The sequence below is a fragment of the Python bivittatus genome, unplaced genomic scaffold (genome assembly GCF_059951505.1).
Source record: "Python bivittatus isolate LINGU-HERP-01145 unplaced genomic scaffold, Pbiv_v1 ctg000410_np1212, whole genome shotgun sequence".
Taxonomy (NCBI): domain Eukaryota; kingdom Metazoa; phylum Chordata; class Lepidosauria; order Squamata; family Pythonidae; genus Python; species Python bivittatus.
In genome coordinates this window covers 13,687,214-13,700,117 of record NW_028277067.1, presented here as the reverse complement: position 1 = coordinate 13,700,117, position 12,904 = coordinate 13,687,214, and the positions used below count along the sequence as shown (strand labels likewise).

General features: G+C 37.7%; 1 protein-coding gene across 3 annotated transcripts in view; it reads left to right on the top strand.

Moving 5' to 3' along the window:
* Window positions 1-12,470, top strand: part of CCDC47 (coiled-coil domain containing 47) — a 28,176-nt gene extending 15,706 nt beyond the window's left edge. For all 3 annotated transcript variants that reach the window (XM_088143523.1, XM_088143524.1, XM_088143525.1), the window contains exons 9-13: window positions 1,018-1,103; window positions 2,130-2,188; window positions 3,055-3,164; window positions 5,625-5,792; window positions 7,452-12,470. In XM_088143523.1, the coding sequence (XP_087999649.1) occupies window positions 1,018-1,103; window positions 2,130-2,188; window positions 3,055-3,164; window positions 5,625-5,792; window positions 7,452-7,532 (504 nt within the window). In that variant the 3' untranslated portion in view covers window positions 7,533-12,470. The remainder of the gene's footprint in view (window positions 1-1,017; window positions 1,104-2,129; window positions 2,189-3,054; window positions 3,165-5,624; window positions 5,793-7,451) is intronic.
* Window positions 12,471-12,904: the final 434 nt, after the last annotated feature.

The window sequence follows — 12,904 nt, the reverse complement described above, 5'->3', positions numbered from 1 at the left end:
CACGGTTGCGATCTAGGCACTTGGCAACTTGTTTGCACTTATGACCAGATGCAGTGCCTCATGATCACATGATTGCCATTTGCAACCTTACCTGCCGGCTTCCCCAGAAAGTCAGTGGGGAAGCCAGCAGGGTAGGTTGCAAGTTGCTAGGGTAAGTGTCCCCCACCCACAAACTTCTCCAGCCCATCTGTGCTTGCGCCACACCAACTAGTCACACGCCCTGCACACCCTCACTGAGCCTCACTGCACCTCCCTTGCACACCCCCGCACACCCTCCCCGAGCCTCAACACATTCCCTCACACCCTTGTGCGCCCCATTGCACCCTCCCCCTCCTGGCAGTAGCCACTTACCTGCCTGCCAGCCTGCTTCCAAGCTGCCTGGGACTTCCTGGGAAGCTGGCAGGGCCTTACCTAATGACTGTGGGATTCGTTTAACAATGGCAACTGGGACTGCAGGGATTGCCATCGCTAAGTGATGCGGCCACACTTTATGACTGGATCACTTAGTGATGGAAATTCCAGTCCCAATTGCCTTCGTAAGTCGAGGACTACTTGTATGGGTAGTCCTTGACTTATGGCCATTCATTTAATGCCCATTCAAAGTTATGACGGTGCTGAAAAAAGTGACTTATGACTGGTCCTTGCACTTATGACCGTCACAGCATCCCTGTGGTCACGTGATCAAAATTCAAGCACTTGGCAGCTGGCATGTATTTATGACAGTTGCAGCATCCCGGGGTCACATTTGCAATCTTCCCAGGGGGCTTCTGACAAACAAAGTCAATGGGGGAAGCCAGATTTCCTTAACGACTGTGGCAAAAAAGGTCATAAAATCCAGTGCAACTCACTTAACAACTGCATCACTTAGCAACAGAAGTTCCGGTCCCAGTTGTGGTCGTAAATCAAGGATTACCTATTTTTTACATACACAGTGAAGGCGGGGGGAATAGTTCCTCGCCTTTCCCGATGGGAAATAAGCTCCTTTCTTTAATATTCTAAATCTTTTTATTTTGGTAGATGATCCATTTCCTCACACATTATGCTGATAAGATTGAGTCAATTCATTTTTCAGACCAGTTTTCCGGTCCGAAACTTATGCAAGAGTGAGTATGGCACAAAACATGTATTTGTATTTCCAAATGAATATAGCACTGAATTTTACAGAAGGGAAATTGGAGGAGAAATTTAGCCTAAGAACCATGGTATGACATCTATCGTATAGTATATTTCGGGTTACAATATTCATGAGTTGGGAATTCTAATCTGGCTATCCCTTGAGCAATAGAGTATTGTTTTCTAGTATGTTAATAAAGTGTTAGAGGTGTTTGAATAAAGGCATTCAGTAAGATAGCACAGTGTGATACAACTATCCCAACTATTGATACCTATTTTAGCTATTGGAAGGGTAGGCATTTGCAAGGTATTATCTCCCAATTATTGTCCAGATACCATCATAGGGTAAATAATGCTGTATTAAATGTTTACAATATTTAACTACTAAAAATGTTTACTACATTTAATTACAGCAAGGTGCAGGCAAGGATCTGTTACAGCTTGCTTCCTGCTCAATAGATAGGACAAATTGCTATGACAGGTCCTCATATGAAGGATAGCCTGCGTCCCCTTCTGCTGTTCTTTCTGCAGGGGAGAGTCTCTATGATGCTAACTTCTGGGTGATTTAATCTTTTGAGATAATGACAGGAGAAGCTGTTGCCAGATTTCTCCCCCTGGTTTTCCAGTGGGCTTTCTCCCAGGACTCCCTAAGTTCTGTCAGGGTTCTTGCTAGCACCTAGAGGAGGTTGAAAGACAATAACAAAGCTGCATAAATAGTGCCATTTTATTATTATTTTATTGAACTTTTAATAAAATGTGTTAGTCACAAGTGGTACTACCAGACTCTTTTTGATTTTTTGCTACCGTAGATTAACGGTTCTCCTCCTACAATCAACTTATTGCAGGAAGTTTTTGCAGCAATTTAAAATATTGTCGGCTGGCCTTTGTTGTTGGGCATGTGCACCTTCACCCAACATAGGAGCCTATTATGGAGTAACTTTCTAGATATTGCTGTACCACTGTTTGTGGCCATTTTTAAGATCCCTTTACCATCGTTTCTTTTTGTTCTCACCTAGGGAAGGTCAGCCTTTGAAACTGCCTGAAACTAAAAAGACACTGCTGTTTACTTTTAATGGTAAGAATGGGCTTCTGATTTTGAATAGTTTTCCGTAGGGAATGTAGAATTTTGCCCCTGAGAGCTTATTTCAGTATCAGGATATAACTTGTAATTTATGATTAACGGATCTATTTCTAACAGTTGTTTAGCTCCTATTGTAATTTGGCATAAGGGGGTGGGTGGGATGGGGAATTATTTCAGTGGTGCAGCATAGTTCAACTTTGTCTTTGAAAATCAATATAGTTTTAAAAAAGGAAAGATAGTAGGTTTATGGGAATCTTTTAGCAGAAACATGACTCTTAATTGTTGAATATTTAAAGATACTGTAAGCTGCTTTGACTGCTTATGCAAATAGAAAGGTGCGTAAAAATTTAATAATAAATAGATAAAAATAAATATCTCTTAATTGCTATAATCGTGAATTGTACTGTATAGGAATTTCTACCATGTAAGTATCGTAGTGAAACTATCAGGAATTCTACAGGTATATGCTGATTAGAATGATGAAGTGAGTTTATTAACCACAACTTTGATTTGATTGACAGAGTTTGCCTTGTTAGAGTTGTCCTTCATCATATTTGTCTCACATAGTTGCAGGGTCTGTTTTGTGCCACACCTGCCTAGTTCTTATAGTGAAGCTTATCAGGGTATGATGCAATGAGTTTTGTTTCTCAACCAGCTTGTCACAGAGTCTGATGCTGATTTAGGGCTGAGAGGGGGTGACTGGTTCACCCACCTGACTTCCATACGTAAGGAACGAGTGGCACTGGTAGTCGAGCATCTTAACTGCTATGCCATACTGGCTCTGTTTGTACAGCTCTATCTGTTTTAACTCACAAGTAAGACTGAAGGTAAATGTCCTTTTTAATCCTTTTTATTTATAGTACCGGGGTCAGGTAACACTTCCCCAAAAGACATGGAAGCTCTACTGCCTCTGATGAACATGGTTATTTATTCCATTGACAAAGCAAAAAAGTTTCGTCTGAATAGAGAAGTAAGTTTTATGTTAACCCAAATGTGTTATTATGTTAATTATATATGCATGACTCATATAATGAAAATGTTTACAAATCCATGCAATTCTCTCACAGATACAATTGCTTCTGTTCCCTTCTGCTCTACCACCACTTCCATTTAGGTGACATGAGTGTGCTCATGCTGGATCAGGCAACCAGCCTAACTGATCCAGCATTTGGTGTCCAGTAGACAGCTAGATGCATTCAGAAACGTCACAAAAGTGGACAGTCTCCTTTAAAATCATTTGAATTGGTGGCTATCATCACATGTAATGACAACAAATGCCACAGTTAAATATGCATTCTCTAAATAGTTTTATTACTGTTCGTCTCATTGGATTAATGTTAAAGAATGCCCTGAGTTACAACATTGTGAGAGAGGGAGAAAAAACGATCTCTGTCCCCACTGTCTGTACTATACAACTCTATTTATATCTTCCCTTACCTGTCTTCACCCCAGGATGAAAACCCCCAGATTCAGTAGTGAAGCAGTTGCTTTTCTTGTAATCATTTTGTTTTCAGTTTTGGATCTTTTCAGCTCTACAAAATTCTTTTTTTTTTTTTTGATGTCATGATCAGAACTATGCAGTTTTGCAGGTACATCCTCATCACAGATTTATATAAGGGCATTATTATACTGGCTGCTTCATTTTATTTTACATTCCCTTCCCATTGATTCTAACCTGGTATTTTCCTTTTTTACATTTTCATTGAGCTGTCCACTAGGATTTTAAGGTCTCTTTCTTAATCTGCCAGCCACAGCTCATTAATATATTTGTGAAGCTTGGAGGTTTGTTTGTCTTGTACATAATTTTGCACTTGTTTATCTTGGGCTCCATTTGTCATTTTGACACTTACTTGCCTGGTTTGGAGAGATCCTTTAGGAATATTTGCAATCATGTTTTTATTTTACCACTCTGATTACTATCATTAAACGTGGTCACCTCAGTGCTTTATCCTCACTCCAGATCATTTATAAACAAATTACAAAATCCTATTTGAATGTCTCTTCAATTTGAAAAAATACTTTTCAATTCCTGTTCCTTATGCTATTCCTGAGTTAATTTCCACTCCATGAGAGTATGTGTTCTCTTGTCTTATGGCTGCTGAGTTTGTTTGGGAGTCATTGATACAGGATAAATGTTTTTGAAAGTTCATATATACAATGTCTTTTGGATCACTTCCAAAGAGAAGTTATTATTTCTATTATTTCTTTAAGGTTCTTGTGAAACCTTAAGGACAGATGGATTTAGTATAACATAAGCTTTCGTGGATTCCAGTCCTTTGCATCAAATGCATGAGAGATTGGATATATGTGTGTGCATATGGGTGGGAAAAAAATGTAAAAGGTACAAATAGTGGATGATTAGTATTATTTGTGACTTAGAATCAGGTAGGTATGGAAACCAGAAAGACTGTAGTTCTTTAGACCACTTTCCCCTACTTTGCACTCTCTAGGTGTATTGGGGTTGCAAGTCCTAAAATTTCTAGTCTGGCACACTCCAGATACGTTTAGGCTACAGCTGCAATTTGTGGGTGAAGGAACTTGTTCTTCAGCATATCTGATTTGTGTTTGGTTGAGAAAAGCTAGGGAAGGACTATTGAAATTAAACCAGTACCTGGATTTTGCTTGGAAAACTTTGGGTATTGGGAAGTGCATCATGATCATCATCATCATTACTACAGAGGACTGCAATGGGTTTTTGGTCCATTTTCCCACAATATGAATGGGTTGGGGGCTTTAGGATTATACTTGTATTAAGTTTGTCAGATGCCTGAAGTATCTAGTTTCTTTCATTTTACAGTGAAAATCAGTCAAATCTTGGACGGAGGCAGGAGGTCTAAAAGCTGCCGGAAGGGGGTTGGGAACCTAAATATGAGCTGCCCACCCCATTCCCTGTGCATGGAACAACTGGCTTGGGACTCCAGAACAAGCTATCAGCAAATGATAAATGATAAGATGATAAAAAGTCATCAATGTTGTCTCACACAAGCATTTTAATAGACAAATGTGTTTTAGGAGCCTTAAACTAGTTTAGGTTCAGAATTTAACACACAAATATCCAAGATTTTATCTTTGCAGTTAGTTCATTGTGATATTGCTTGATATATTATGTCAACTGTTGGCAAACCTTTGTTCATGACTCCACTAGATGGCACCAACTCACTTCTAAAATAAAAAGAAAATAGAACATTTTTTAAAAATGGCTGAAATCTTGCAAGATAACCGAATCTCACAAGAGCTTTATATTCTTACATGAAATATCAAAACATTTGGGACACTTATAAGTAACTTTTTAGATTTAACTTTTGATGCCCAGACTGTTATGGGAAATCTCACAATGGTTCCTATCATCTGAAAAAGTTGTTGATCCCTTTATTATGTGTTTATGCATATTGACTAAGTTGTTTGCATCTCTTCTTGCTTTGGGACAAAGGGCAAACAGAAAGCAGATAAAAATAGAGCACGTGTAGAAGAGAATTTTCTGAAACTGACTCATGTTCAAAGACAAGAGGCTGCCCAGTCCCGCCGGGAAGAGAAGAAACGAGCGGAGAAGGAGAGAATCATGAATGAGGAAGATCCAGAAAAGCAGCGACGTCTAGAGGTAATTTGTTCAATTGAAATAAACTTGTTATATTAGAAGAATCACAGTCAGCCTTTGGGGCTTGTCACAGGTCCGTTTAATATCCAAGGGAGACTTACCCAGACTCACCAAGAGGTTCCCAATGAGACACTGTGCACTCAGACTTTTCATAGGGAAACTACTATGATCATTACCACAACATGATTGACATGGGGCCAGCAGCTTGCATTAGAAATTGAGCTCCGAATATCAAACTATAAATCTGCTCCTTCAGAATATCTTATTTCACACAGTAAAATAATACCATCACCACCCCTGACAACCATAGGCAAAATATACCTAACCAAAAAAAAATGTACAGGTATCATTACCTACGTGCATATAAACAAAACAAAACACTAGTGCTACAAAAAATATATAATCCCTCCCCAGAAAAACCTACACACAGAACATTCCAGTGTCACCTGCTGACATGTTATTTTCCCAGAATGTTTCTTTAAGTTCCCCCAAACTTAACAGACAGTGATAGTGTCTCTCCTTTTCCATACAAAGATCTCAAGCACTGATAGTCCATCATAGTGATAAATAACATGCCTTCCTATGATGGCTGGAAAGTATGTTGTAAATCACTAGGAGTCTTTTGCGGATTCCAGTGGTAAATACAGTATTATAAACAAATAAACTTTCCAGTCTGGGAGGAAAAATGTACATCCTATGATTCGGCCTAACCATGTCAGATGGGGTCTCAGCCCATACTGTTTGCAGTGCAGTAGCTTTAATGTATTTAGAAGCATTAACTGGTCTTCAGATCACAAATTCACATGACTTTATAAGGAGAACCCTTTGTCTTAGCCACGGTTGTTTTGGGCAAGCTCTCTGTAGAAGCCTCCAATAACAGTATTAAATTTCTCTGTATAGGGTGGCAACTGACATTGTCAGCCCATCTTATCTCTGGAGAGGGAGGAAGGCAGTTGCTTCATGGTTCATTTGTTTGGGGGACAGTGCAGTAATTCCTTTCGAGCTTAAAGAGGATCAATTTTCTGTTTTTTGATGTAAGGTAATGGCTTGTAATCTTGCTTTATATGGACAAATTCTCTGGCTAGGATCATGTGTTATTGAACAGTCTGTTCAATAAGCTGTAATCACCTTGTTCACTCACAAATTATAAATCGTGGCTCAGAAAACATTGGGTCTAATTTACATTGTCACATTAAGCCAAAACCCATCAAATCCCATTATTGTTAGCACTGTGTAAGACCAGCATCTCTGTGTTGCAGAGTTCTTTTAGTAGCAGCATAGCCCTGTTTTATGGCTTTCAGTCAAGCAGGGGATTTAAGGGGCAGTTTCACCTCCTTAGGAAATTATAGTTTAACCTTTCCTCATAGCCTGAGGAAATGGTATCTTGTTCAGTGCTTGAATACCTCCGTATTTACAAGAAGAGATCCATTAGGAAGCAGATCCATTTTTCCTTGCAGTGAAAGCATTAGTTGAAGGAGAGGTATTTTGATCATCCATCCACAGTTACAATGTAGCAGTTGCAAATTATTGTGTGGAAGAGTCATTAGTATTTTCTTTATAAAACTATACAATCTGCTAAATTTTCTTGGTGGCTTTGATTTTGCTTTGCAATCAAACATAGAATTTAATAATCCCACAAAATCGATAATTTTTTCCCTATAGGAGGCTGCTTTGCGTCGTGAACAGAAGAAACTTGAAAAGAAACAAATGAAAATGAAACAGATCAAGGTGAAAGCCATGTGAAAAACTTAGTTGGAAGAAATTTCTTTTTTGGTGCCAACCATAGAATTGCAATTTGCTGCCTACAATGAGCTAATTATATTCCTGACCTTAATCATTGGCCACTTAAGAACCACTTTTGACACTAACTGTTACTGCTCATGGGATTATGACTGAAAGGTTTCCCCCTCTATGTGTATATGTGGCGAAGTTGTTCTTGGAAAACTCCATTGGTAGCACTGCTAATGCAACTTTTAAAAATGTGTTTATGTACTGGTTTGCTTCAACCAATGACCCCATAAACAGCAAAGTTATACTTATTCACCAACAAAACTAATGCATTTTAATCCACATTTGGATTGCAATCCTGAACCTACTTCAATCCTCTTTGATGAGTAGGACTGCTAATAATAAATATTTTCATGGTGCAGCCCGTTCTGGTTTTATATAACATGCAGACGTGTATATAGAGAGCTTTACAATTGTCTTCCATATTGTTGGATTTTTTCCTACTTGCTTTGGAAGGAGTTCTAGCACTTTGCAACATTTTTTTCAGATCCTTTGATTAGGTAAAGGATAGGTGTGCATCTATATATATACACACTTACACACATATATACAAAAACATGTACATACAGGCATTCTCTCTCACACACACCACTTCCTAGAATGCGCCAGCAATGCATAAGCACTTTGATTATATTTAGAAATGTGGGCAAAATAAAGAGAAAAGCTAATAACCACGTTAGGAAAAAAACCTGGTTCTTTCACAATCGGTACAATCAGCACTATTGACATCTAGCAATTATCCATGGAATATATGTGGATTTCATGCTTTCTTGTAATAGTAACGTGCTAGGCCAGTATTATTTTGTGGCTTACACTTTTTCAAACTATTATGCTGAGAATTCTTCTAGGAAAACCGCTGAACATGTGTTCGGGATAAGCAGAAATAAATCTACAAGATAGTAATTTCAATAGTCAAAGTGCATGCACATAAGCATCTCTTTTATATCTGCTGTCAATATGCAGGCAACAGGGGAATGGCACGCAAAAGTATTTGCCTTGGGGTGGATGATTATTAACAATACCATTATTTTAAAACAATGTAAAGTCTACCTGTTAAGCTGACCTGTCACAGAATTTGGGGCACATCAGTGTGTCTTTGTGCAAGTTGCTGCATGAGAACGAAGATCTCTGTGGGATCAGATACATGATTCTTCATACATTACCCTGTTGCTGGAAGTCATCTGTTATCTCCCACACAGCTGAGTTGTATGTACTCATTTCTCCATATAGGTTTACTATATTCACTATTTCTCCACATAAATCATGCTTGCTGGTTTGGAAGAGGGTGTATGCATTGAGATTTCTTTTCCTTTTCAGACAGATGCCTAGATGTTTTAGCAGCTTTCTCTAGATTTCAGTGTGCTTTTCTGGTTGTGTCACCTTCCTTCAGTATTTCTCTGTGTCTCTGTAGCTGCTAACTGTATAAAGTTGACAAGGAACCAGGGTCTAAATAACTGTGCAATTCACTTCCCCTCCCGCCAGCAAGGTAGAAGACTTTTAGAGGATTATATCTATTAAATATTATTTACTATTTGTATATGCTGGGGAAACTAGGAACTGGAGCTTCTCCCACTTTGCAGTCTTATGGCATTGCTGCATTTTATAAATGCTCTAATGGCATTTGATCATTTCTATATAATGGGCACTTTTTGCAGTGAGTTGAATGGGAAGAAACTTGAGGGTTAAATTTCTAAATGTATTTTCTTGATTATGCTTTTATCACTGATGCAATAACGTTAAGCTGCTCTTTAAAACAGCATGTGCTAAAACCTATTTGTCAGAGCGTGAAAATGCACAGGTTCCTTTTGAATGCAGTCTGCAATCTAAAAGACATTTTAATTTTTGATTTTTATATAACTATCATTTATGATATTTTACATCAGAAATGGCAATACTATGTGGGATTTAAACTATTTTGTCATTAGATATTAAACAAATTGAATAAAGTTTTATTTCACAGGGGTCCTCTTTTAAAAGAAATATTTAAATAGTTTGTTTTGTAGTTTAAGTAATGCTAATAAGAGAGGGGAAGAGAGTATTACTGAACTCTCACAAAAGGAGGCTTCAAGTCTGCTAAATTTTGTAAGACAGTCATTTATAAAAACTACGAAAGAAAGAAGAGACAACAGCTTAAATATACTTGAACTCATTTTTTTCTCCCTGGCTTTATTACCAGCGTCTTAGTTCATTCCTTAATTTATTAATTATCCTTCCTCTGCAAAGAAGGAACTTGTGCATGAAGAGGAGATCAGCTTTGAGAATAGGAATGAAGCATATCAACCTTTTGTCCCTTCTTGTAAAGTTAAAGTAGTCTGCAAATTACCAGAGGTATTGGGTATTGAATATATGTGTGTTTTCACACCTCTGTTTTTGAAGAACTTGTGCAACTTCTGAAGAATATGCCTCCTCTGTTTAAAAGGAAGAGATGAAAGTGAGAAAGTACGGAAGGATTAGAACATGGTTAGGCAGTATAGTGCCTTTATCAATGTGCTCATCTATGGCACCCTGTTCTACCTGAATTATATATTTATTCTTTTAGTAAAAAAATAATAAATGGGAAGCTAGCATATTGCAAGATAAAATGTCAACTTATCTTTATTTTGCACAATTCTTCTGAGTCCCCGGTAAGTTCCATAGGCTTCTTTTTTTTAAAAAAAGATGACTAGCTGCAGCCCAGTGCTTTGTTTAGAAGTGTGTCCACCCATATGGAAAAAGTTGGAAATGGTAGGGAACTTTCTGGGGGACTAGAGGAAATACAGGAGAAAGGAGCCTCATCATTTCACATTTCAGAAGTATGACTGGCCATGTCCACTAAGGCAGCCTATAATATGCTTTTAAATTTCTACATTTGTCCACCAGTCCTGAAAATGGTCTAAATCTGGGTTAGAGTATGACATTTCTATTTCTTCCCATAATTAAAGGGAAGGCATTGGTTTTACCAATGTGATTTGTACTTCACTGAATCTCAGAATCTGATGAATTCCAAGGCAGTAGCTGGATTCAGAAACTACACTAAACCCAAACCATATAAGCCACATTATTGCTTAATACAATATATGAATGATGTTGAAGTGTAGAGATAGCTCTGATATTTAATGGTGAAAGAAATACATTCTGTGGGTGCCAAGTGGGCTCTTTAATCCTAAATTCTAAATTGGATGCATGAAAAATCAACATCCGAAAGAGTCTGGAAACATTTTGGACTTTTATGTAGTATCTCATCATGCTGTCTCTAGCAACCAATTTAGATTTGGCAGCTGGCAAATTTCAAATACATTTCCATAATCACCTCTTTCTACAACTCTTTTTCCCCTTGCGCCTTGCTTGTAGCAGATTATGCAGGTTCCCCATTTTTTATGAGAGAGAGAGAGAGAGAATAAGTCTTGGTTCACACATCACATTAAGCCAAAGTGAAACAAGCATTATGCTTAGTATTTGGATAAACAAGTGTTTATTCAGAATAGTGATAAAACAATGTCATAACAAATAATTAAGGTGAGTAGATGAACCAGGAAACTGAGCAGATAGTTAATGCTCTTCAGTTTCTTAAGGAAACAAGAGCACTACTGGATAATGAAGGGATATAAATGAGGAAGCCTTAAAAAGTTGGTTCAAAGTGCAGCACTTGATTAGCATTTTGCAAAACATAGGTTAAGTTTGCTGTCATAATGATGGATGGCAAATGGTTTCCAAAGTATCAGTTTTTATATCTTACTGAACCTAAGGACCACTTGGAAATATTTTTCATTGTGTGTAGCAGATGCTGTGTGGCTCTGCAAATGTGAGTTCAGGTAAGAAATCCTGTCCCTATGGTGGTGGTAGTGATTATTATTATTATTTATGTTTGTACACTGCCTGACTCCCAACAATTCTAAGGTGGTATGCTGTGAGTGAATTTTGTAACCCTTATTCTCTTTGAGGTATAAGCAAATTTTTCTTGGGCCATTCATTCACTACGGGAAGCTATGAACCTCCAGATGTTATGGACAATACGTTAACTCTAAGCAGCATAACCAAAGACTTGCTTACGGGTAATAGGGTCTATCAGCATCTGTCTCTACCCTTTCTCTGGGCTCTTATTTCCCTCCTTGAGCAGAAAGGACAAAATCACCAATTTTCCCTGAAAAGATTTTGAGTGGATCTTTCCATTATTGTCGTTGATAACTTACTTTGTTCCAAAGACACATAGTGACTCTTGTCCTAAATATAAATTGCTCATAATCTGGGAAGAATTTGGCTGTTTGCACAACTCACTGAACTGCAAACTAAGCACATTTTAAATTAGAATGCTAAGCCAGCCTTTAACTCTGTGTTCATGCAGCACACTAATTCATATTTGTTTAGCCACTGTTTATTGAAAAAACCACAATTTTACACAAACCTATTAACCATAGTATAAAAACCACAGTTCATATATATTGCATTAAGCTAGAAACAAGCAAATCATATATTGACGTAGCATGTAAAGACTAAGACACTGGACTTTTTCAAATTTGCTAACTCTTTTGATACCAGCAAAGGTCGACTAGAAGCTGCCCTCCAATCATGTACAGGTCATGTTTTATAGCAAATATGGAAGAATACCCTTTCTGAGTTGCACCCCCAAATTCTGAAGGATTGGAATAAAGGAAAACAACAGCAACTTGATTGGCACTAAGGAATATGAACATCCTCTAAAACTTAACAAGAAAATAGCTAGCTTGTGATTTAGCATGTTGTGCAAATCCAGCCATTATCATTAATTTATAGTCTAATGTGTTCATTAAATCACAGGAGTTCAATAAGAATACATTGGCTATTCTAGATTGTATACTTCTAAAAGAAGGAATTTATTTGAGTGTGCCTATAAACATTATATACTGACAATTAATAAAAGCTTTCATAAGTCTCTGCTTTCCAGTGTACCAGTCAATTTTTGCTTTAGTAAACAATATAACTCTGGGTATCTCAGGTGTCTCAACACTTTGTTCTGTACAATCTGGCCCTAAGAAATCACAGAGAGGGGATGGGGGGGTATAACAATGTTGCTGCTGTTTTAGGATAATCAATACTGGGTTCATATGTCCAAGGACATAGTTTGCCTAAGCATGGCTTGTTGAGCAAGCCATAATGGGCAGGGTTAGCACATTATTCAAACCTATAAACCTTGAGAAAAGGGTCAGTAATCATTTGAATGGGTTAAAGAACAAGATTGTTTTATGCAAATGGAAGGAACATAAAGTTGGCTTATTTGATCAGGGTTAAAATGGGGCATGTTATTTTGGGTGGTTCTTTCCGGACTTGCTGACCTCTGGACTGGAAAAATGTTATATATTGGGTTTGTTTAC